The sequence below is a fragment of the Plectropomus leopardus genome, chromosome 10 (genome assembly GCF_026936395.1).
Source record: "Plectropomus leopardus strain MGB_pleo_1.0 chromosome 10, ASM2693639v1, whole genome shotgun sequence".
In the NCBI taxonomy this organism is placed as follows: domain Eukaryota; kingdom Metazoa; phylum Chordata; class Actinopteri; order Perciformes; family Serranidae; genus Plectropomus; species Plectropomus leopardus.
Genome location: NC_142185.1, coordinates 4527793 through 4553866, shown reverse-complemented (window position 1 = coordinate 4553866; position 26074 = coordinate 4527793). Strand labels below are relative to the sequence as shown.

At 37.8% G+C, this 26074-nt stretch overlaps 1 protein-coding gene across 22 annotated transcripts in view; it reads left to right on the top strand.

Annotated features, from left to right (window-relative positions):
• clasp1a (cytoplasmic linker associated protein 1a) overlaps window positions 1-26074 on the top strand; it is a 117096-nt gene that overhangs the window by 45752 nt on the left and 45270 nt on the right. For 20 of the 22 annotated variants that reach the window (XM_088082876.1, XM_088082869.1, XM_088082867.1 and 17 more), the window contains exons 9-13: window positions 19189-19329; window positions 20224-20297; window positions 21365-21457; window positions 21683-21828; window positions 24028-24163. In XM_088082876.1, coding sequence (XP_087939002.1) covers window positions 19189-19329; window positions 20224-20297; window positions 21365-21457; window positions 21683-21828; window positions 24028-24163 — 590 coding nt within the window. Of the gene's footprint in view, window positions 1-2632; window positions 2854-18091; window positions 18260-19188; window positions 19330-20223; window positions 20298-21364; window positions 21458-21682; window positions 21829-24027; window positions 24164-26074 lie in introns of those variants that run through there. The other 2 variants (XM_088082890.1, XM_088082887.1) reach the window with 2 other exon arrangements.

Below are 26074 nucleotides of genomic sequence, written 5' to 3'. Positions count from 1 at the left end.
AAGAGTTATGCAATGCAGTAACAACTCTTGTAGCTCCTGCTGCATCATGAGGGAGCCAGTTCCTACTGACAAGCACATAGTCATAGCATCATGTGACCTAGAAAAGCAAAAAATAAGTGTTTCCATTCAGTTTTGTGAAATATGGCTTTTTCGAATTTGCCTGAAATACCACCTCATGCAAGCGTAAAAACTTTTTTTCAAAATTGACATATTCCCGTTAGGCTTATTTTATATTTACAATTTCATTTTGCACAATTTTCAGGATTAATGGAAACCTACCCGGTGTCTTTCAGCCGGCTGTTTCTCTCCTTTAGCATCACTCATGTTTTCTTTGGGTGTGTCAGCTTCTTTTCCATGACATGTGTCTGTGTGTGGAAGAATAGGGGGGGTTGCTAAAGGGCGAGACAGACAAAGGTGTTGAGATTTCTCCAAAGGAGGTGAGCGACCACCGGAGCTTTGAGATGTCCATCTGTGGAGCCAAAGACCAAAACAGTCTCCCAGAGGCGTCCCTCTTAACTGTATCAATATATCAGTATGGACATGACACAAATGAGACACATCGCAGTAAAGGGGCAGATGTATTAGTATGAGTGTATTGTTTGTTTGTAGAGTTGTGACCTCTGTGTAGGTGCAATGACTTCGACATTCTTTCTGCTGACTGTCCCGCTGACCACATCTACATTTACAGAGACAACAGCTGAGGCAAGGAGAATACAGTCAGACAGGGCTCAGCAGTTCACAACAGTCTGCAGCATCACCTTCCAGCTACCACTCCACAACATTTCACATGTTCAGTTCACCTGCCACGACGACTTAATGAATCATACCAAACACAGGCACGCACGCACACACGCACGCACACACATTGCATTAAAAAGCTAGATATTAGCGGGTGTTAGCAGGTTTTTTGTGCAGTGAATGAGGCATCAGTTTAGTGTCTTTCTGTGTCTTTTCACATAATCCAACAATCTGCCTCTTGGTGGAGTCCATTGATTGATAATCTGCTTTAATTCAAGATATTGACGATTCAAATATTGTTTAACAGTGTTCGAGTTATTAGTTGACCATCTTATTCCGTTTCAAGAAAAAATTCTACAGCTGAACATGATTTGTAATGAGTCCCTCTAAGTCAACTGTGAGCAGAGTTGCTGATGGTACATTTGGGAAGTTAAAAGGAATATGCAAACATGAGTCATTTTAGAAGTTATTAAATAGTCAAGCCTCATATTCATCACGATCAGCTGCTTGGCTCCACTTCTGTGTTTCACGGCTGCACTGAAATGGACTTTGTGGATGACGATTCACTTTAATTTAAAACCATTTGTTTCAGAGCTGAGAAGAATGTCTGGTGTGAATATGGACAGAGAAGATGCTGAGCTGTCAAACAGCTCCAAGATCAACTCTGTGCACAGAGTCAATTCAAGTCAAGTCAATTTTATTTATAGAGCCCATTATCACAAAACATGGTTTGCCTCAGAGGGCTTTACAGTGTACGACTTCCCTCTGCCCTGAGACCCTCACATCACCCAAGGAAAAACTCCCCAAAAAGAACCCCTGTAACGGAAAAAAAAGGAAGAAACCTCAGGAAGAGCGGCAGAGGATTTTAAGAGATCCCTCTTCCAGGACGGACAGACGTGCAATAGATGTCGTAAATAACAAAGGAAATACAATTGTGGCAAAAAGGAAAGAGAACGGGGGGGAACCACGATCAGGGCGAGCGGGGGGCACAGTATCAGTACAGCCACAGCAAAGGCAGGGTCGCAGCATCAGCACAGCTATCACCACAATCAGGCACAGCCAGTGTTGCTGCCAGGATCCAGGAAAACTAGGAAACAAGGGAGCAGGAATGCTCCAGAGAGGCAATGGGATTAGCATAGTCCAGTTCAAGAGACCCAGGCTTCGTTATTGCGAGACCTAGGTAGTGACAGTCCCACATGGCTATCACAGATGGAAGGCTAAGCTAAACTACTGAGGCTAAGCTAAGCTTGCAAATGGCAATGCAGTAAACAGACGTGCATGATTTTCTGATGGCGGCATTGAGAGAAGGAAAAGGAGCTCAGCGTATAATGGGAAGTCCCCCGGCAGGTTAAACCTACGTCAGCCTAATGGGCTGGTCCAGGCAACCTGAGCCAGCCTTAATTATAAACTTTAATCAAAGAGGAAGGTCTTAAGTCTTCCCTTAGAAGTGGAAACGGTGTCTGCCTCCCTGACTGAAACTGGAAGATGGTTCCATAAGAGAGGAGCATGGTAGCTGAAGGCTCTGGTTCCTGTCCTCCTTTTGGAAACTTTGGGAACCACAAGTAATCCTGCATTTTCAGAGCGCAGTGATCTTGAGGGTTGGAACTATGAGCTGCGACAGATAGGATGGAACATGACCATTTGCTTTGTAAGTAAGGAGGAGGATTTTAAATTCAATCCTGGATTTTACAGGGAGCCAGAGGAGAGAGGAGGATTTGCAAATTATAAATGTTGAGCTAAAATCGAAAAGGACACAAAGTTCTGAAATTCTCTCTTGTCTTGTGATATATGCACACATGTTTTTGTGAGAGATAGATGAAGGCGGAGGGGACGGCTGTGCTGTAGTGCTGTCACAGGCAAGCAGGGAGAGGAAGGGGGAGGAGAGAGACAGGAAGGAGAGAGCAGAGAGATTGTAGAGGGAGAGATGGAAGAGAGGGAGGGACGGATGAGAGCAAAACAAAGCAGCCATTCCTCTTGCACCACTGAGAGGTAAACAGTGGGCAAGAGATATAGGACAGACTAAAGAGAGTGGGAGAGAGCGAGCGGAGCTGTCAGCTGTGTAGCTACATTCCTGTCCAGCTTCAGTGCGGCTTTGCACCATGACAGCTGGAGAAGGTAAGACTAGAAATAGAGTTTTCTCTTCGCTAAGGTCACACACATGCATAATACAGATCTGAATCCCACAGAGATTATCCATCTCTGGAGTGGCTGTGTGTTTGTTTGTGGAGGGTTGACAGAGGACTTCTCGATCAGGAGAAAATATCAGTTTTAAGTCTCTTATGTAATTTCTTACTGTATTTTGACTCAGTCTTGTTACGTAATAAAGCTGTTTGTTTGTAAAGAAGGAAACACCTTAGAAGGTTGTGTCTCTCCTGTGTAAATTCAGTGAACGCTGGTTGTTGTTTTGCCGCAGCAGTCGTTCAAGCGCAGGACTGTAATTTTACATTTAGCCTCTTGCTAATCTCTACTGTGAAAACAATCTTGCATCCAGTCACCTCTTAGTGTCTTGAGTGACAACTCGCCGGAAGAATCCTAACACTTGTTTCATCTTGGTTCAGTACTGGCGAACATGATGAGGGCTGAGAGAGTTGCTGTCAATCAGTACGTTTACATGATGTTAGACAAAGTCAAATTATTATGTCAGTCTGACTAAAACTGGACTTTTAAAATACATGCAAACACGTTAGTCTGACTGTCAGATTTCTCTAGTCGGACTAACACACCTAGATAATTCAGTTGGGGTTCAATGTACTACACCTTGATCAAAACAAGGTGTTCTGCGCATGCTCTGTAGTCCCTGTGCTGGGCTTTGACCCGGAAGTTGAATAGCAGAAATTCATGGAAGAAAGATGGAAAAAACAGAAGAAGAAAAAAAAACAAGATGAAGGTACCAAGGAATGTGTAAAGGTCGTACGAAATATACCGTGCCGAAAAGTTATCCATGTTGCCACTGTTCAACATGCAACCTGTTTGCTGCTTGTTTGGTATGTGAGGTATTAGGCCAACCAGAAGAAGGTCCAATAGCGACTAGCTGATAGGAGACATAACTTGTCTCGTTAGCACGTTTTGAACTTGTGGTACAGGTCACCTCCAATATCGTTACAGAAGTGGGAATATTTGCAGAAAATGTCAAATATATTTTCTACCTGGACTCATTTAAATAAAACACCAGGTTTTGCATCTCTTATAAGAATCTCAGAAATTGAATGCATGCAGCATGCTGAGATTACTCTCAAAGTGAATTGCTCTCAATATATAAGCCTCTTAGAATAATACGGTACAGCTAAACCCCCCAAAAGTGCTCCGATCTCAGTCTCTACCTCTCAAGTACTTCATTAGGTTGATTGATGTAGAATGCTCATGAGGGTGTTTATTAGATTACTTGTTTATGTTGGTATGAGTAGCAGACATTTCTTCTGTGCACAACAATAATGTGTGTGGAATCTGAAACAGACAAATTCATGTCTGAGTATTAAGGAGCTGTGTCAGGGCTGATAAATGATATGATACTGTGTTGTTTTGTCGTACCACTCTTTTGCCTCTTTTCCACCAACATAGATCCAGTTCCCTTCTGATTAGCACACCTAATTTTGAACTGTTCAGAGCATTTTGACCAAAAATGAACTGGTTTAGAAACAGAAAAGTTTGTTCTCTGCTGGAATCCAAAAAAATAGCTGCTTTTCCTTGACCTGAAGTGCGAATAGTGACAACATTAGTGGACTTGTCATATTCTACAGGTTTAAAAAAAAGAGAGGATGGGAAAGGCAACAATGAAGAGGTTGAGTCAGAAATACTTGTTTACCAGGGTTTCCAACACATTCACTTACATGTGGCAGCCAGCCACAATTAAAACATTTGCTGCCACAAATAGATTCTCTATTTTTAGAGCTGGACATTTCATTAGGAGCTCTACTGGAATATATTTACCATTCGGTTATTATAGCACTGCAGTCTTGGTGTGCAGAGTGCACTCTGGGCACAGATGGAGCAGCAAAACATTAGTTGCATTGTAAATGAAACTTTGTTCACTCTGTCTAGTCTAAAGTCTAAAAGTTATTCACTCCATGAGTCAAACTTGATAAACTGCTGCTGAGGAATAAAATAACTTATGAAGCGTTCCACCTGTGTTGCTTTTCACACATCTGCAAAATCTTCCGAATTTAGAGAGGCGGCTCAGAATGAAACACACATTGAACAACCAAAAACAACAAAAAAAGAGGTTCAAGAACCACAGCTAATTTGGAAAAAAGTGTTTAGAAATTAGTGCCTCAACTTACAAATATTCTCATTATCAGTATCATGTAAGTATTTTCATTGACTGATAATTGTCTCAAGTAATTGTTTGATCTGTAAAATGTAAGTAAATTTTGAAAAAGCCTTATGACAAGTTCCCAGAGCCCAATGGTGATGTTGTCAAATGACAATAAATTGATTATACAAATTTTAGCTAGTTCTTAACTAATAGACTTGTTTTAGTTGCAGTGCAACAACAAATAGCCATGATTCTGATACAGTAATACATTTAGATAGAATATTTTAATTTGCAACTACTAATTGAGATTGCTCGGCCAAATTTAGCTGTTGCTCTTAAATAACTGATTTCTGTAACCGTCTTCTTCTTTAAGTGGACATGTCAGCATTGTCAGAATTTCTACAGCTCTGTCTGGTTCTGTATGGGACCATTTATAGCAGATCAATGCATAATGCAAACTGCAGCTTCAAATAGAGGCGGTATTTTTAAGCACAGAGAGGACAGTCTTAAAACGGGAAACCATGAAAATGGGAGAATCAGCCGATGGCTTTTCAGTTTCTTCAACACAATCACACAGCGCCTTTGTAATTGGCTTAATCCCCGAGGCTTTGTGTGTATTTCAGTGTGTGCATGAGCTGCCTTCAGTGTCCTCAGATTTAGTGCTTTGCTGTTACATGAACGTAGTGGACACTGTAAGTCTGTCTTTTTCCCACTGTAATGAGCAGAGCACATTTGCACCTTCAGCCCCATCATGTCACTGATAAAATAACTTGATAGTGATTTTATCTTGTTTTGGTACTAACTGGATTTTGTCTCAAGTGGCACGCCCCTCCTACCACTGCACTAAATGCAGGGGATACAGATGATAACATATTTAACCACGTGTAAGTGATGGCCTACTGGGATCTATCCATTAAAGAAGAAATAACAGGTCTTCGATTGGCTCTCAGGGCTGCTACTCTCATGGATTTGGGATGACATGAGTGCCTCTGTGCCTGTGGTGGGTGCATGAGTGCTGTGTGTGCATGCAAGTGTGTGTCTGCGTGTGTGTAGTATTATATCCTGCACCATGTAGGAAAGAGTTAACATCATTGGGGGCTGAATTCTCATTCTGAGGAAGCCCTTTGATCATCTCTCTCTCTCTCTCGCTCTCTCTCTCTCTCACACACACACACACACACACACAGTGAATGCACTGCTTTGCAAAGAGCTTAACGTGTTTTCCTATGTGTGTATGGATTGTGTGTAGGTGTGTGTGACTGCTGGTATTGGCTGTAGCAGCATGTGGAGGAGGCTGTAAAGAAAGACCTTTTCTATATTATGTAATATGGTGAGTTTTATACTTAATACTCTGGAAAATGAAGGCTTAAATATGTATTTGTTTGCTCCGTCTATATTATAGAGGAATGGTATATGTACATATCTTAGAGTCTATAAGATATGTACATATACCATCAAATAGTAGACTTTGAAACCTGTATCGACATCACTTTTCTTGTGCTGCGTTCACATGCCTTTCACTAGTATTTAAACCTTTGAAATTTACAAATGACATTGGTTTGAATTTTTCAAAAACATGGGGAAAAAGGCAATCAGCAACTCGGCGTGAAACGTCTGTCAAATTGCAAAAAAAAAAAAAAAATGCAAAAGGTGACGAGAAAATTAACTTGGCTAAAACCTTAGCTAAAAAAAGAGAGAGATGGTATAATAATTTGAAAATTATCAAATAACAATACAGTATATTTAAAATTTGGCAACAAAAAGAAGTTCTTATTATTCATATTTATTTATTTTTTTATTTTTGTACTTTTTTTCTGTCATTCACTGTTTTTTTTATTTTAATAGGTAATTTTCGTGTAACATTTTACTAATTTCTTGCAATTTTTTTGGTCATTTTTTTGTTAAGTTGCTCATTGCCTTGTTACCAGGCCAATTTGCTTAAGTTTCAAAAGGTTCAGGGTGAAGTTTTTGGACAAAAATTACACTGTATTGTTATTCTGTATTGGATTCTGTGTTTTTGTTTTTAGCAGAACACACCAGAGAATATTTAGTTCAAACAGAGTGGTGACGTTGTGTTGCCCTCACTGCTCTTTGTGTTAATGAAAATGTTTTGAAGGAAGGAAATGATGTGAGTACCAGTCGAACCAGCGTTAAACGTTTCATACTTTCTTTTTAAATAAATGGTGTACAGTGGAACAGGTTTATGCTGATGTGAAGAGAAGTTCATTTGGATTTTTTAGTAACTGATAAATGTTTGAAAAACTTAAATTGTTAAATGGGAGAATGGAATCTGATGTGGCAATAGGTGGTACTATGAATGATTAGTTTTAGCCCCTCCCCCACCAGAATATACTATATCAGGGTTCCTGCAGATCTTCAAAAAAGCCTTTATCTAAAAATAAGGCCTTAACTGATATTAAAGTGTCCTAAATCAATCTTTCAAAGGTCTTGAAAATGCAAAAACGTGATTTTATGAATAGATTTTCTTCTCTTTTTTCTTTACCTTGTAATATCTCGAAAAATAAATGACAAAAATCTGACTTTTTTTAAATTATCAAATGGCCACTTGCATTTATGTCACCAAAAAAGCCATGTTTTATTTTACAATTAATATTTGGTTAAAATTGTTCCCAGCCCTAAATAGAAAGTGGAAGATGGTAGAAGGTGGATTTATTAGTCATTTTTTAATCAAAGTTTAAAAAAATGTAATTACATTTATCCTTGATCCTGCTACATCTTTGGAGCTGAAGAAATAAAGATGTTGGTTCATGATTTTTTCCCTTAAATTTGGCACATGGCAACAGCAAAAAAAACCCCCATAAATTCGACAGTGATGGATGCTGCTCTCAGGAGTGGTGCAAAGTTGAATACTTAAAGATGAAACGGTTGTGTTTTTCGCATTTGTATGTGCGTTTTTTCTTTTTTTAGTAACTCATATGATGCAAGAAGCAACAAGCCTCAAGTATTTTTATCTAATCTGTCCAGAATTCATAAGAAGTTTGTACACCCCTGACCTAAGGCAAACACTGTACTGAAGTCCCACATAATGGCAGGATCTGTTATGTGTAAGGTGTCTCTGAGAGTCTTGTGGAAGATCAGGAGATGCAGCTTGCTAATTATTAATAGTCGGTTAATAGTCGGTACACAGTTGCAAGAGACAGTAGAAATAAGAGAGAAAACACTGTGTGTGAGTGTGTGTGTGTGTGTTTGGGGGTGGGGGTGTGAGAGAGACAGGAGAAGAGAATGAACTGTGAGCAGCGCACTGAATGATGTGATTGTCTTCTTGATGCTCTCTGCCAAGTGAAATGGGCACGCAGCCTCTGTAGTGACTCTGAGGATTAAAGGGGGTCTTTGAGGGGCACAATGAGGGCCCGCTGTAGCTGTGGCCCCTCTGCCATGACACAGACAAGGGTTATCCATGCCAACAGTACTGAATATCTGTGCAAGTTGCCACAAAGAAGCGGCCTCAGTAACTGAGAGCTGGGGTGAGCAGGCTTAAGTGCACATTTGTATTTGCACAAAAACTCTCTTTTTTTGCAGTTCTGTCTGAATTTAGTGCAAATCTTTCACCATAATAGCATTAAGGGAGAGAAAAGAGAAAGAGAGTTAACGCTTTGAAACTTTAATCGACATAATGTTTCTTGTGCCACTTTCAGACCCCTTTGACAAGCATTTAAACCTCTGAACTGTGAGCAAATTGGTGCGATTTCTTTTAACAACATGGGAAAAGAGTCAATGAGCAACTTGGCAAGAAACATCCCACAAATCAGAAGAAATCTGTAGTTTGTTTTTTTTTAAGCAAGGGGGAAATGTCTTGGGGAAAAAAGAAGAAAAGCTTGGGAAAAATGTTGATGACTATATATTTATAATGATCATAATAAAATAATTAATATTACATTACAAAATTATTCAAAAAAAATGTAAGCACTTTTGCCCAGTTATTTTCTTACTTTAACTCCGCCCAAAACTTTTTTCTTTCTTTAGAACTTATTTGCATTTCCTTTAAAAAAAAAAATCTTCTTTTACTAATTTTCAGATATTTTGTTTTTACTAATTTTTTGATAATTTTTGGGTCATTTCCTTTAAAAAACATTATTATTATTATTATTATTAGTAGTAGTAGTAGTAGTAGTAGTAGTAGTATTAGTATTATTATTAGTATTATTATTATTATTGTTGTTATTATTTATTATTATTATTATTACTATTATAATAATTTTCTTTTTTTTTTAACTAATCTCATTTAATCATTTTGGCTCATTTTTTGTCTTATTTTTCTCAATACCGTCTTCTCATGTTTTTGAAAGACATCAAGCCATGCTCAAGTTTCAAAGGGTTGATTAACATTGTGCAAGTGTTCTATTAATCTATAGTGGCAGGTGCTAGTTCCAAGACTTTTTTTACAAAACAAGGACCTAAATACTCATTAATGGATGTTGTTGTATTTAAGACATTTTGTAGAACAGTAGTATTTAACTAACGCAGTGAACTTTTCACCTTGTCTCCTGTTAACCTGTCGTCTCTTCACAAGTCTGTGCCTTTTTTCTTGTGTGTCAACATTCCTCTGGTGTTGTGTCTCGACATTTGAATCTGTCTCGTGTTTGCAACCTGGCCATCTCTCTCCGAAGCGATGCAGTGTAGGAAGAGATGAATGTGAGACTCCTGGCTGATGCTGATCCTCTCTATTTTTAGTTTGTGTGAAATCTGTATTGACATCACTTCTGTGTGGTGGTATGATTTCATTTGAACACATGGGATATGAGCATCTTGGCAAGAAATGTCCCATATTGTGCAAGAAAATTATGAAAAGGTGACAAGAAAATGACCTTTTTCTGTTTGTTTTTTTTTTCTTTTGCTTATTTTCAGGTAATTTTCTAGAACCTCTGAAATAATTTCTGGGCAAATTTTTGGGCCATGTCAAGTCAAGTCAATTTTATTTCTAAAGCCCATTATCTCAAATCACAATTTGCCTCAGAGCATACTCTTTACAGCATAACGCATCCCTCTGTCCGTAGACCCTCACATCGACTGAGGAAAGTACGATGCTGTTTTGTTTTGCAGTAAACATATTTCATGTTATGGTGGAAATACAGCTCAGTTTCCTCAGCAAATCTTTACACAACACACCCAAAATAAAGAGCACAGATATAAGCTTTTAGCTGAGCCGAAAATCCTGAATGTTGGCAGTAGAGGCGCTAAGCTGCTTCAAGGCTGACTACATCTTTTTTTATTTTATGAAAGATTCCAGCATTCATAATTTGCTTTAAAATCAGTCAGTAGGCAACCTGGACTCAAAATTTGCAGTTAGTTGCGCTGAATGAAGGGCTGTCAACACCGAGCACTATACCTTTAACCATAACAAGTGAACATCCACACTGATGAACAATAACGTTCCGTAAAAAGCGGCACAGAGCATGCGCTACATACTCCACAAAAATGAATGTTGATGAAATTTCATCAAATTTGTCAAAGACAACAGGATTTAGGAGAATAAACCACTCTATTATGAGAGTTTCAACCATGAATCCACATCAGTTTGCGGACATTGTGGCGGTGGTAAAAGAGGACATCAGTGAAGACAAAGCCAACTTCAGAGACCCAATCAGTGCCAGAAAGCCTATAGCCGATAACAGCCGAGATTGAGTGATTGTACTGTGTTAAAGGTTGTTCCTGAATCCTAAATGACAGAGATGAGGTGCAGTTAAGAAGCCGATATTGAAAGCACTCCTGAAACTTTAATTTGTAGATGTACTGATGACGCCCAAAATGAGCACTTAAAATTCAGAGGATTTGGATCTAAATTCAAAATCATTGCAGGACAAATTATTGCCCTGTCGGTGACTCATTACCTGGCGCTGTGTCTCTTGTGTTTTTATTAATTAATTTTTTCAAACGTTTTGTCACTGAGGTATGTGCTACTGTTCAGAGTGCAGTGCCAATGAGTAAAATGTTGGGACCAAAAGTGTATGCGTTTGGATTGATCTTGTGGCTTTTCCTGTGGATTGGATTCGTTTATTTGGCAGCGTGAACCTATGGGGCTGGCTGCCCCGGCAGTGGTTGCATAAACCTACAGCCTAGGGGAAAATTTGTTAGTCTATAAATCATTTTATTAAGGTGATGTTTTCAAATCAACACTAGGGATTTCTTTCTTTCATCAACTCCTGATGGCGGTCAGCATCACCATCTACTGGCCAGAATCTGCTATAGTCAGGGAGATGAATCAATTTATGATGACTGAATTCACAGGAATAAAAACAAAAAGAAAACCAAACAGTAAAATAGTCCACAGCTTCATACATCTGCAACATAAAAACATACATGTGAGAAAAAGGAGAACGCATGAGTGCTTCCGGTGTCCCTCAAACCACCTGTGCTCATAGAAGGGAATACTTAAAAAAAGAGGAACTTATAAGCAAAGACTGTGGTGTGAAAGAGCCAGGTCCAGGCACTCAGGATGGTGTGTTTTTAATGTTTCTAGCCCTATCAATTAGAGGTCTTTTATGCTTTTCTAACCACCCTGAGTGCCTGGACCTGGTTCTGTTACACCACAGTTTTTTCAGGTTCCAAGTTCCTCCTTTAAAAAAAAAAAAATTGTAGTCCAAATTAGATGTTAGGATCTATGTTGGATTAGGCCATTAAATAAGAAAAACTCTGACAGGCTGTTAGTATTTCTGTCATTCATGAAATCGCTCTAAGAGCAATCCAAAGGATATCGTTCAACAATTACGTTACAGTTGTAGTGTGGACTCCACCATCTATTTGAATTAGAATGATTTTTAAAACTTTTAATTTTAAATCTTTTAAAACTTATAGTTATACTGGTAGTCATAGTTATAGTTATACTGGAAGTTAAAGTTATAGTTGTAGTTATATCAGAAGTTATAGTTATACTGGTAGTTATAGTTATAGTTATACTGGAAGTTAAAGTTATAGTTGTAGTTATACCAGAAGTTATAGTTATACTGGTAGTTATAGTTATAGTTATAGTTATACTGGAAGTTAAAGTTATAGTTGTAGTTATACCAGAAGTTATAGTTATACTGGTAGTCATAGTTATAGTTATACTGGAAGTTAAAGTTATAGTTGTAGTTAAATCAGAAGTTATAGTTATACTGGTAGTCATAGTTATAGTTATACTGGAAGTTAAGGTTATAGTTGTTGTTATACCAGAAGTTATAGTTATACTGGTAGTTATAGTTATACTGGAAGTTAAAGTTATAGTTGTAGTTATACCAGAAGTTATAGTTATACTGGTAGTTATAGTTATAGTTATACTGGAAGTTAAAGTTATAGTTGTAGTTATACCAGAAGTTATAGTTATACTGGTAGTTATAGTTATAGTTATAGTTATACTGGAAGTTAAAGTTATAGTTGTAGTTATACCAGAAGTTATAGTTATACTGGTAGTTATAGTTATAGTTATACTGGAAGTTAAAGTTATAGTTGTAGTTATACCAGAAGTTATAGTTATACTGGTAGTTATAGTTATAGTTATACTGGAAGTTAAAGTTATAGTTATAGTTGTAGTTATACCAGAAGTTATAGTTATACTGGTAGTTATAGTTACCGGAAGTTATAGTTATAGTTGTTGTTATACCAGAAGCTATAGTCATGCCAGAAGTTACCGTTATAGTTATACTGGTAGTTATAGTTGTAGTGGTAGTTATAGTTACAGTTATAGTTATCGCTCTCGGTGTGGACGGCCCTTTAGAGCCCGGGGACCTCATGGCCACTGGGAAATCAACAAGTCAATTCTCTGCTGCTGTTCCTCTGTCCTTCAGTGGATTGTAGAGTGTGAGTGGGACAGCCAGCTCATTGTCCTCACAACAAACCAGACTACAATAATATGTCTCTGTTCTGTCTGCGTGCTGTGAAAATATCAAGCCCACACTGAGCGGAGCCTTTAAGGCTTCAGAGCAGTGCTCATCAAAACAGGCCAAAGGTCAACTTCAGAGGATCAGTCGGCTTTTTCTGACAGAGAGGAAGGATTCAAAGCCTGCCCTCTGATATCTTTCTTTTTGGGAATTTTTGGGACCACAAGTTAAAGAGGAAACCATAGAGTAAAGGTTTCACATGTCATGTGTTGACTGGTCATCAGAATGTTTTTCCTACTACACTGAGGTGAATAATATTTCTTTATTTCATTTATATAGTTTATTTGATAGGGACACTGCAAATGATCATACTACGGCTTTTGCCTGTTACAAACAAGCTGCAGTAACTGATGTTTTATTTGAATTTTTGATTTGATTTATTTATTTCAAACATGTAAAAAGGGAAATAGAGAAAGTATTATAAGAAACAGACAAATACATAATGACTTGGTTTACATATTCAAAAAGGAGTGAGAAGAAGTAAAAAATTCCTTGTTTTAACCTATACTAAGATTAACTTCATGTATACATACTCAAAATTTAAACATCTCTGATTTTTCATTATTATTTCCAGAAAAAAAGGAAGATAAAATAAATATTAAATAACCTAATAAATAAACAGTAACTACTGTAAACACCCAGTGATTGTCAAACCCCCTCTCCATCCCTGTACCTTGTGAAAATTGTTTGATACACATTATTTTAAACTGGTTTATATCTGGACATTGCTTTAGCACTACATCAAAACTGTTCCATAGTTTAACTCACATATAGAGATTATAGCTGTTGCTAGTTTCCAACTCCTGTCCCTAGTTAGGTGTTTAATTTAAAAAAAGAAGAAAAAACAAACAAACAAACAAACAAACAAACAAACAAACAAAACAGATATTAAGATTATATACAATAATGTGCATACTATAACAGTTACAGTAAAAAGAAGATAAAATGGTTAATATTATCATAGATTACATAAAATTACAAAACAAAAAAGATACAAATATCAGTGTTACATAGAGATATAAAATATTTAAAAATGTTCGCATCTCTGATTTTACTTCAGCCGTCAACATTTAACAATTTTCTTAAAAATTTAATTTAAAATAAATAAATAAAATAAAATAATTGAATTAATTTGATTTTGTTTAATAAGATACTAACAGTAGAAAACCCCTCAGCAGCAGCCAGCAGTTGCAGTAGAGTAAGCTCCACCCCTACCTGGCTGTCAAGGTGATGTTCAAGAGAGCAGGAGCTCAGTTTCTGGGTAGATATCTGACAGACAGGTAGAGGAATGTGGAAAATGTGGTGTAGTCTATGTGGGAGCAACTCAAATGAGAGACAAAACAGTTGAAAGTACTGCTAAATGTTTGATATATATTTTTTTCAATCCATAACTTGCTTCGAGAAGGATAATTTTCTGCCCTGCCAGCAGCCTCGCTGTTTTGTCAGCAAAACAAGAAATCTTTGTTATGACATAACAACCGCTCACCAGTCATCTGTCTGTTATGTAACCCCACAGGCCACAGGCTAAACCACGGCCTGCGTGATGGACAAAGCCCAGAGCATGATGGGAAACACATCAGCTTCCCCTGAGCTACAGGGAGAACCAGGAGGACTGAAAAAAAATGAATAGATAAAAATAAAATAAAATAAAATAGACAAGACAAAACAGAACAAGATGAAATGAAATATGGAGACAATAACAAAGAGAGATAAGTTGATAGAGACAGGCACAGAGAAGCTGGAAGTTAAAAGGGGGAGGGGTGATTGCAGTGAGTGAGCCCCCTCCTCTGTCTAACCCTCTCTGGCAGTACACACAGTACACGTTATTAAGTGTGTCCTCTTATTAACTTAACTTTCCTGAACTTTCTGTTAATCCCTCATGCCTCTGGGCTTTTATTCTCCCCTAAAGAGTACAGTGAGGGGAGAGAAAATCCTCCCCATTATATAAACCTGTGGTCCAGAGACAGATTACTGGTGACTCTGCTGATGCCAATGCAGCTTCAGCAACTTTGAGTGCTTCAATGTGTTGGAGTGTGTTGCACTTCTCAGTGTTTCCTGACACCTAGTGGACAGAGACGGTAGCACATCTTTGATTCTTGAAATGGACCTCATTATACACTTACTGCACTTTCAGCGCTTTTTTTTTTGGTTTTTTCGCTCAAGATAATGAATTGTTATTTGAGATTGTATACATATATTTCCCCTAAAATTATTATTATTGATTCATGTATTTTATATGAAGCCAATTGCTTCTTCTTTTCTTTCTTTCTTTCTTATGATTGTCTGTTACTTTTGTCATCTTGTCTGACCAATTCTGTAACAAAATAGTATGGTGTGGAGGTAATGAAGTGGCAGACAGTGACTTTAAAAGCAACTACTACCATTAATGAAAGGAACAATCCATCCTCAGACACTTTGACACAAGCCTGTTTTACATAAAAATTGTGCTACAGGGTCGTAACAAAATCCCTTCTTCATGCCGCCTTTGCATTTTTACACAAAACCAAATAACGGCGGCATCATGTCACTGCATTGTGTGATTTTAGACAGTATACTGGCATCGCATACTCTGCAAAAGGACTCCCTGCACACCGTCTAGCTTGCAATATCACTTTTTCTTTTGACGTTTCGGTATTAGACCTTCATCAGGCATCAGGTAACAAAATGGACAGAGACAGTAGACAAAGAAGAATATTGATGCTCCTCATAGGATCTTTTCCCCTGACAGGAAGTTGCCTACTGCAATATTGTGTGTCCTTTCTCTGCCGTCCTTCCGGTGTACTTCCTGTGTGTGTGTGTTTGTATCAAACAGCCCTGCGTCTGGAGGAAGGTGTGCTCAGTGTAGGAGTGACTATTAAAAGTCACAGCCTCGGCACACTGTTCTACTTTAATGAAAGACTTTCCTTTACCTAAGCCTGTATGTGTACGTCTAGGTTCAGTTGCTCATATTATGTTGCATGCAGCGCTAATTGCTCCCCTGACACACAGATGAATTACCTCGACATTTGTGTCAGCGTGGTGAGAACAGCCCTCTGACGGCTGTAATCGATACTTTTCTTCGTGAATCAGGGCGCTGTGACGGGGCTCAAGATATTAGCTCTGATGGAAAGGTGGAGATCAGACAGAGTGAGCTCACATAGGGTTTTTTAGAGAATTTAAATTTAATTTCCTTTATGTTATAGTTTACCTTAACCCTTGAAAACCTGAGAAAACTGGCTTGGTTTCTTCCAGAAACACAGGAAAAGGCTTATGAGCAGCTTAAGAAGAAATGACCCAAAAATGTACAATAAAATGGTAAAAAGTAAAAGAAATAAAAAATAAATCAAACCCCTAAAAATTTGGAAAAATAATAATAAGAAAATTAAAAAAAGGGAAATTATAAGAACTCAGTCAAAAAAAATTAGATATAAAATTATGATAATTACAAATAAAGGTTTTTGGATATATATATTTAAAACGAATTTATCAAAGCTGTGAATTTCTTGCAATTTGTGCCGCAGTTGCTCAGGAAGTACATTTATTTGCTCAAATTTTGAAGGTTTAAATACTTGTGAAGGTGTCTGAGTGCAGCACAAGAAAAGTGTTGCTGATCCAGGTTTCAAAGGGTTAAAATAAATGGCAAGGCTAGCCTTTATAGCTGGTGTTTTCTGCTCCAAGAGGCAACCCTGAACTCTGTATAATAAAATAAATAAAAACAATTAAAAAATGCTCTTGTTAGCTGGTTAATCACGAGTATGTAGGTTAATGAGGCCAGATGGCTTTTCCACAGACGTGTGTGCTGCACAGAGCCGCTGGGAGAAGTTGAGCAGTTTGAGGCAAAGGGTTGGTGAAGCCTGACACTAATTGGTGAAAATTGTGAGGCAAGCTGTGCATTTGTTGTGCCAACACATTCTTGTTCCCCGAGTTTGCAATCTTTGCTCTAATCTTTGCATTCTTGTTTTTATGATGTTCTGATTACTTTTTACCAAAACTCTTTCATCAAGATGCACCACAGACTTCATCAACACTGTGCCCATTATCACAGAAAACAGCTAGTAAACAGTTAGCAGAGGACAGAGCTGTGGATGAGCTAGCAGAGGATCTGAATATTAACCCTTTGAAACCTGGATCAGTATCAGTTTTCTTGTGCTGCGTTCAGCCGCCTTTCACAAGCTATTTGACCCTTTCAAACTTGAGCAAAGTTGACAAACTGGGCAAGAAATGTACCATCAGTAACAAGAAATTAGAAAAAGGTGGCAAGAAAATTACCTAAAAATACTTTTCAAAAAGAGGGGAGGATTATGAAGAATCATCCAAAAAATAGGGAAAAATATCCTGAAAAAGACATATGTACTACTACTATTGCTACTACTTCAACTACTACTAATAATAACATAAATAATAATAATAATACTCAAAATCACAATCAGCATTTTGTATTAAATATTATGTAATATAAAAAATAGAAATATTAATTAATATATGATATAAATTCTTCTTTTTCAGCTCTTTTTCTGGGTCATTTATACTACTACTACTACTACTACAGCTAATACTACTTAGAATAATAACATCAATAATAATTATTATCATCATGTTATATTAAAAATTATGTAAAAAATAAAAAATAAGTAAATATATGATATAAATTCTTATCTTTCGGCACTTTTTCATGGTTATTTATTCTACTACTACTACTACTAATAATAATAATAACTATGTAATTATTTTATATTTAAAATTACATAACAGAAAACCCCCATAAAATCTTCATTTTTAGTGTTTTTTTCTAGGTTATTTTTGAGGGTTTTGTTTGTTTTTTGTTTTTTACTCTCTTTTTGTAGTTTATTTTCCAGGTGAGTTTCTTGTAACTTTCTAACTATTTTTTTTTGGTAATTATTGGGCCATGTCTTGTTAAGTTCCTTATAACCTTTTTTTTTGCAAGAAATCAAACCAATCTGCTCAGGTTTAATAGGGATCAAATATTGAGCTCACTTTAAGATTTTTTGTAGATATTAAAACACGGTAGCAACACTGTGTTTTGTCATTGTGATTGTTGTCAGGGTTGTATCAGTGTTTGTGAGCACAAAAAGGTGATCTCACAACAACAATAGACCCCTCCCTCTTTTCACTGCGAGAGTCCCTATAGTCTGACAGCATCACCAGTGATGGCACTGTGATACACACACACACACACACACACACACACACACACACAGAGAGAGAGATAACTGAGAGAGGAAGGCTTAAGGGGTGGTTGGTCTGGCACTTTGTCAGAGCCCAGCATACAACAGAGGCACACACAGACACGCACACACACATCCTGTGGACAGATGCTTGGTGAAAAAGAGCGAGCGTGTTTGAGGCTGCAGCAGAAACATGCTGAGGAAGCTGGTGTGCAAGAAAATCTGCGCTCGTAAGAATGATGCCTTTTTAATCTCTCCCGTTTCTCCCTCTGTTCTCCTCTGGCTTGGCTTTTGCTCATACAGATTTTCTGCTACTCTGTCTGTCTCGCCTTTCAGTCGTTGCTGAGCTGTGTCTGGACGTACGTCTCCACCTTTTCCGCTCTCAACCTGTTGCCTTTTGTCTCCGTCTTCCACTTTTGTTGATGTGCTCTCTGGGTGTCTGTGATACATGTGTTGTCATGTTTCTCGTCGCAGCAGGCACATTTCGGGGCTTGTTTTCTATATGAGCTTGATTACGGTGTTTACTCACATGAATAAATGTGACTTGCCTCCACTGATTGAAGCCATGTTTATGCGCAGCTTATTCCTAAACAGTATTTTATAGTAAGCTGATCTACAGGAGCACACCCCTTGTGATAAATTGACTCATAATTTGTTTGCTATTTATCACAAATGTCCTCAAAAATAGACGGTGACCCTAACAAACATTCTCGTGGTGGCCGTGCCTCAGCTGGTAGCAAACCACCCGGCACCGAGCGTCATATCTGCCCCGGAGCTAATCCCTCGTGTGAATGGTCACGTTGGGCAGGTGACAGGGGGCCATGTATCGTGCACTGCCAAACCAGATTAAAGTCAGATGGATGGATGATAAAGGCTGAATGGATACATACACATGACCTGACAGATTGACTGCGTCGCACTCTTTCCCCAGAGGCAGCCAGAGGTCACACAGCAGGGATGACTCAGGGCCTACTGTAGGCACACTGATGAGAAGAGGAGGGTGACGCGTTTAGGAAGAACACCTCTGACCGAATGACGAGGAAATAATCATGTATTGATCCTTACGGGAAATATCTCTCAGTCATCGAGGAGCATTTTCCACTGTTTAAATTGACCATTACATCATACATCTTCCCTTTTTCTGCCTGTGTCGTTGCAGATAAAAACTTTGAGGATGAAGACTCTGTGGACGGAGGCCGGTCCTCCTCCTCTTCATCATCCAAAGCGCCTCCCAGTGGCAGGAGGACTGTAGTGAGCTCTGTGAGACGACCCAGCTCAGCCACCTCAGCTAAGGCTTCAGGTGAGGGAGGAGGAAACACCACAGATATCAGAAACATAAATAATTCATTGGCCATTGTGATAAGTTGGTAATATGGTGAAACTTGTGTGTATTGTTTTAGTGTTATAAATAATTTTTTTTTAAAAAAGCAAAAAACAAATATGTGTGTATTGAGAGATGCGGATTTCACAACAAAGTCAACTGCAAGTCGCTTCATTCTGAACTGATTTTCATGAAATGTGTTTTGTTGTAAACATCAGAAAGTGAACATGATTTTAGTTACTTTGAATTAATTTCAGCGATTGGAGGCAATCTAATCAGCTCTATGACAAAATGGTAATCTTCCGCATAGCCACAACACTCAGACATGCAGGCTCTGACTTATAATTACTAGTCATTACTAGTACTACTACTACTACTACTATTATGAATACTGGCCATTTTACTTCAGTGTTTACATTTTCTGCTTCTTAAAATTTAATGCAACTTCATTTAATTCAACTTCATACTTCCATGACATATCAGAAACATTATATTACATTAAGTACGGTAACAACTGTTATGTTCACTTTTTTATAACGAAACAAATTCATGAAAATCAGTTCAGAATTGATCAAGTTACAGTCAATTTTGAAGTGAAATCTGAATCTCTCAAAACACATGTATTTGTTTTCTAGCGGATTGCACCCTTAGCGACTCATGTCAAACAGAGAACTTGGTATCTAATATCTATGGGCAACACTAGCAGCAATACATTTACTGTTCAACATTAGTAATAGTAAATTTGATAATGCCTTGTCTTAAGACTGCGTGTGCTGAAGAGATATCAAACCTTTTCCTGCTGTTTTGATCACTCTTAGAAATGCTGAGGTGTAGAATCTCAAGAATAATTCAATGTGCATGTTTTTCTCAAAGGTAAAGAAGCAGGTGCTGGCGCTGTTGATGAAGAGGATTTCATCAAAGCCTTTGAAGATGTGCCCTCAGTGCAGGTATGATGAGCACAGTGATGTCTGATATTGTTAGAGTGTAAAATCTAGCAAAAGAAGGAAGATGACAAATACAGAGGAAGGTACGCAACAAAAGGTGCTTTCTCGTCCAGTGTGAACAGTTAGACTGTGTTCACGCCCTACAGGAGTTCAATAAAAAGAGGAAAAGCTTCTGTGTTTTGCAGGTCTATCAGGACTATTTCAGAGGCCATCTGGGCAGGAAACATTGGGTTGTAGAACATCAGATGGTCCTGCCCGACTCCTTTTTTTGTTAAAAAATAGAAACTTCTCCATAACTATCAAAAGGCTGCTTTGTTTTCACCCTTTAAGACCCGGATGAACATCAGTTATCTCGCAAACCTTGAAAATCAGAGAACATTTGTTTGATTTCTTTCAAAACCATTTCAACCAGTCCTACAAACTGCAAAAAAAACTATTAAAAGGTGACATGGAAATGATCTGACAATTAGCTGGGGAGGATTATTCGATATGATCAAAAACGGGGGAAATGTCTAAAAAACTATATTTAACATTCTCTCAATTATATATTTATTAATTTTGTTACTTGAAGGTCATTTTCTCCCCCTTTTTAAATTTTTTTAAAACATTTTTTTCTTTTTCTTCTACTTTTTCTTTTGCTCATTTTCAGTAATTTTTCTGTAACCTTTTTTTTTGACTAATTTCTTGCAATTTTTGGGGGCCATTTATTGTTAAGTTGCTTGTTGCCCTCCCATGTTTTTGAAAAACATCGAGCCAATTTTCTCAGGTATCAGAGTCTTAACAAGACATTTGATGGCATCTCTCTTCATGTCAAACCATCCCTTTATTTCTGCCACAGCATCCACAGCTTCAGCAGTATTTTCTGATTTCTTCAGGGTGTCAATTCATGATGGTGATTGCATGTCACAGACGTGTGCTTACTCTTGCACAGACTTGGAGCGTGGTGAATGGTGTGGACTATTACCAGCTGGCCTCTGTCTAATCTCAGTCTTTAAAGCAAACGCAGTGCTTAAAAACAGTTGATTCTGAGGATGATGACCAAATGATCTCTCCCGTGTCTCTGTGTCCAGATCTACTCTAACAGAGAGCTGGAGGATCAGCTGACTAAGATCAGAGAAGTGCTGTCTGATGACAAGCATGACTGGGAGCACCGAGTGGTAGCGGTAAGACTCAGAAACCAAATTAACACACACACACACACACACACACACACACACACACACACACACACACACACACACACACACACACACACACACACACACACACACACACACACACACACACACACACACACACACACACAGAGACAGGGTGAAAGTGCATGAATCCAGTGATGAGGACCTGATACATATGTCTTTATTTTGTCTTTGCCTGTTTGTCTCCAGCTGAAGAAGGTCCGTTCCCTCATGCTGGCCGGGGCAACTGAGTACGAGAGTTTCCCTCAGCAGCTGCGTCTCCTCGAGGCTCCCCTCAAGCTGTCAGCTAAAGACCTGCGCTCACAGGTGGTCCGCGAGGCCTGCATCACACTGGGGTAAGATGAAGTTGTGGATGTACTGTCCCACTGGCATTTCTAAATGGTTTTTGGACTCAAGAGTACCACTTTATAGTAGCCACAAATAATGTGATCAAAAATAACGGAGCTTTTTTTACATCTTATATGATCCTTTAATAATAAAGTGAGATTACTTTTGTGATTCCTATGAACTCAACAAGTTTCAAAATTGCATTCCGGCATCAGTATGGTAAATTATGTAAAGGATGGTGAAGAATTTCAGACTAAATAGAATCTGTGACTTACACAGCTGTGAATAATTGCTATGCACGAAATGCTTGGAGTCATTTCTACGCAGCATTCCTGTCCTGTTTCTTTGATTTCTGAATATTAGCGTTAATTAAACCATAGAGGTTCCTCTCCATTAACAAAGAAAAAATGTTTTTCTTATGTTTCTGTTTCCCAAAAATGTCTGATCTTGATTATGCTGACTTGTATCAGTGCAGTTTTTCACGAGAGGTGTTTTATTTAAAAGGGATCATGAACAGTTTAAAACATAAGTGTTACCATTTGATGCATCGTACCAGATTATAGTTCAAAGCTAATTCACATCTGCAGTCTCTCAGCAGGTCAGAACAAAGACACAGCACAATGACTCGATGTCCTGAAGTCCTAGAAATGTCCTAAAAATCCTAGAAAAATCCTACAGTCCTAGAAATGTCCTAAAATCCTTGAAATGTTGAAAATCTTAAAAATGTCTTAAAAAAAGTCCTAGAAACATATATGGGGCTGCTATGACTGTCCCCTGGTCTCCTGCCATTTTTTGAAATTGGCACCCAAGCAAAGCAAGTTGTGTGTCCCTGGCTTCAAACAAATATTTTGTGTATGTGAATATTTTGAGTGTGTCTGTTACATGTCAGCACTGATTGATTAAAATAAAGGCACAGGCATAATTCACAGGTTAATATGGTGGAAAACTTTGGTCGTTTGTGTTGTAATCGTAGAGTCATTAAGATTCTTCAGTGGGTTAGCATCAGTTGCCTCACCAGCGAACTCTTAATGGCTTTGATTGGCAGCAGTGACATTAACTCAAATCTCTAAATGATTAGACTATGCCAGCGAAATGCTTAAATATATTCTTTACACACACTTAAGCTAATGAACATGAGCCGTGCTCAGATATGAGAGGAGCAGCATGCCAAAAACTCCCAAAACATCCGTCATCCAAATTTTAATCCAACACTGATGAGGTGCAGCGGAGCAGAGATGCACGCAAAGAGCAGCAGCTTGATGAATAGATGGGAGCTACATAGATCTTATCATCATCGCCTGTAATGTCACCACAGTTTGTATTTTAATCCAGTACGAACATTTAACAGCTGAGGGAGAGCACATATTGAAATTTACTTCAGTTCTTAAACCATGTTAACCTACATATATTGTTGACTTTTTTAACCATTCTCTTTCTCAGTTTATCTTTTTTGTATTCTTTCCAAAGACAGACAACTGTAATTTTACATATGCAGTTTAACTCTGCGTGATTTCTTTTTTTTGCCCTAAGTCATTTTCTCGCTCTTTGCAATTACCCATGGAGTAACATCAATTTTCTTGTGCTGCTCTCAGGCGCCTTTAACAAATATTTAAACCTTTTAGCCCTGAGCAAATTGGTGTGATTTCTCTCAAAAGCATGAGAAAAAGGCAATGAGCCACTTGGTAAGAAATGTTCCACAAATTGGTATAAATTAGTGGATTTAGGAAATTATTTTTTAAAAAGTCTAGAAAACAATGTTTAGGGAAAAAAGAAAAAAACCTATTGAAAAACTATTTAATGAAGCATTTAGCTAATTATCATTATTCTAAATTAAAATTATGTCACAGAATTATTATAACTCACATTTTTCCCAGGTCATTTTCCTTTTTTTCTTATTATTCATTCATTTATTTATTTATTTTTCACAAATTTTCAGGTCATTTTTTAGTACTTTTTATTAATTCTAATTTTGGGGTATTTTCTTTTGTCACTAGTTGCCTTCTTCCCATGTTTATGAATGAAATAGATTTGATTTGCTCAGATAATTAAAATGCAGAAAGTGAAATCAACTTTCACACATTACAGCCTTGTCTTTGGAAGAACTGTGCGTTTTTGACACACCTGCAGAACAATGGCACATCACCATGTTAACGGACGTTACACATGTTCATGAACACCACATCCCTCCCTCATTCTCCCCCTGCCAGACATTTATCATCAATACTGGGCAACAAGTTTGACCATGGAGCGGAGAGCGTGATGCCCACACTGCTGAACCTCGTGCCCAACAGTGCCAAAGTCATGGCCACGTCTGGAGTGGCCACCATCCGCCTCATCCTCAGGGTAAGACATCCAGAGGGGAGAGTTTTTTGTGGTTCCTCAGGCGCCCTGCAGATATTTTCATTCATCCATCACAGTCTATCTATCTATCAGCCCGGTGCAAAGCGGTTATTGGAAGCTTCAGACCGACACAGTTGTCATACTCACAGCCAGCACCCGTGTTGTGTAACTGGCAGATGTACTTGTGTCCATCTGTGCACCCTTGGGTGTGGAGGTCTTAAAATGACATGTGGTCTGACCCACAGTGATGTATTGCTATTTTCATCCTCTGCCGCTCTTCCTGAGGTTTCTTCCTTTTTTTTCCCCTGTTACAGCGGATCTTTTTCAGGAGTTTTTCCCTGGGTGATGTGAGGGTCTAAGGGCAGAGGGATATAGTACACTGTAAACCCTCTGAGGCAAACCATGTTTTGTGATAATGGGCTCTATAAATAAAATTAACTTGACTTGAGGAAGAAGAGAATCAACACAGGGATGTGCAGATAAGTTGTTGGTGGGTGAAATAAAAATCATTAACCCCTTAGGGCCTGCTTTAATATTATGACCAAAAATATTTCTCTGCACACAACATGCACTGTTCAAATTAAGCTTTGAAAAATATTACACATTTATATTATTTTCTACTTTAATAGAGGTAATTTTTTAATCAATACCAGTCCCAATCATAAAGATCAAATATTCATTAATTTTAATTTTAAATGCCAGGTTTTTGTCATAATGCCACTTCTTTTTAAATGGAAAAAACCCAATAAACCCCACAAAATATTAATTATTTTCAATATACTAAATGCAAAGTAGATTCTTTTTTTGATCTCAGACTGGGATATGTCAATGATTAGCAGCAACATTCATTGTTATACATTATTATTTTTTTGTGCAGTGTAAAACTCATATTGCTCTGCGCACATAATGCACAAATCAGGGTATAAAAAATATTTTACATGAATATGATTTTCTAATTTTATTGATATATTTTTAACCATTATCAGTCCTAATCATAAATATAACATATTCATTAATTTTCAGAATTTTGACCCTTAAATGCCAGGTTTCTGTCATGATGCCACTATGTTTTTAGATGCAAAAAAAAACCCATAAAAAAATAATTATTTTCAATATCTCACATGCAAAGTAGGTTTTTTTTTTAAATTATCCCAACCTGGGATATGTCAATCATTAGCAGCAACATTGATTGTGACAGTGCACTTAGTGGAAATAGCATGTATTTAAAATTTGGTAAAGATGAGGTCATTAGATGGAAAAAAGTAAAAATGACAAATTCCAAGGGAAAAGCCCAGATTGACACCCAGGAATAATACAATGCATGTTTTTATGCTTTGATGGCTATAGGATCAAAAATTGCAGTTTGAATGGGTTTCAATGGTGCATTTTTTTAACTTAACAGAATAACTGTAACAATTTTGTTTCCACAGTGTATTTTAGACTTACTGTTGGAGCTGAGCTGGAATTTCCAAGATCAAACAAAAATACATAATCTCACCAAAATGTATGCTATATACATGAATATAGCCAAAATTATCAAAAAAAAATCAAGAATGAAAAGCGTGTAAAATGCACAAAAAAGTCCCTATGGGTTAACGAGGTGAATATTATTTACATCCTGTAAAATGTGCAGATAGCAGAGCAGAGCTGCTTTCACGCCCAGAGCACACGTATGATTCATTAAGGGGGTGAAAACAACCTCTTCGCCCCTCTACTTTACTTTGTGGCCAGGTTAGGCGCCATTTAATGAACAAAAGTGGCTGGACACGTCCCTAATGCACCTGGGCCATGAGCTATAGTTTAGATAGGGCCTAAAGTCTTCCTGAGACATTTGAGCTGATGCTAAATGTTTTTTATATTGTATGCAGTGTGTTTCTTTGTTTTGTTTTGTGTTTTTTACTCATATGCACCAAC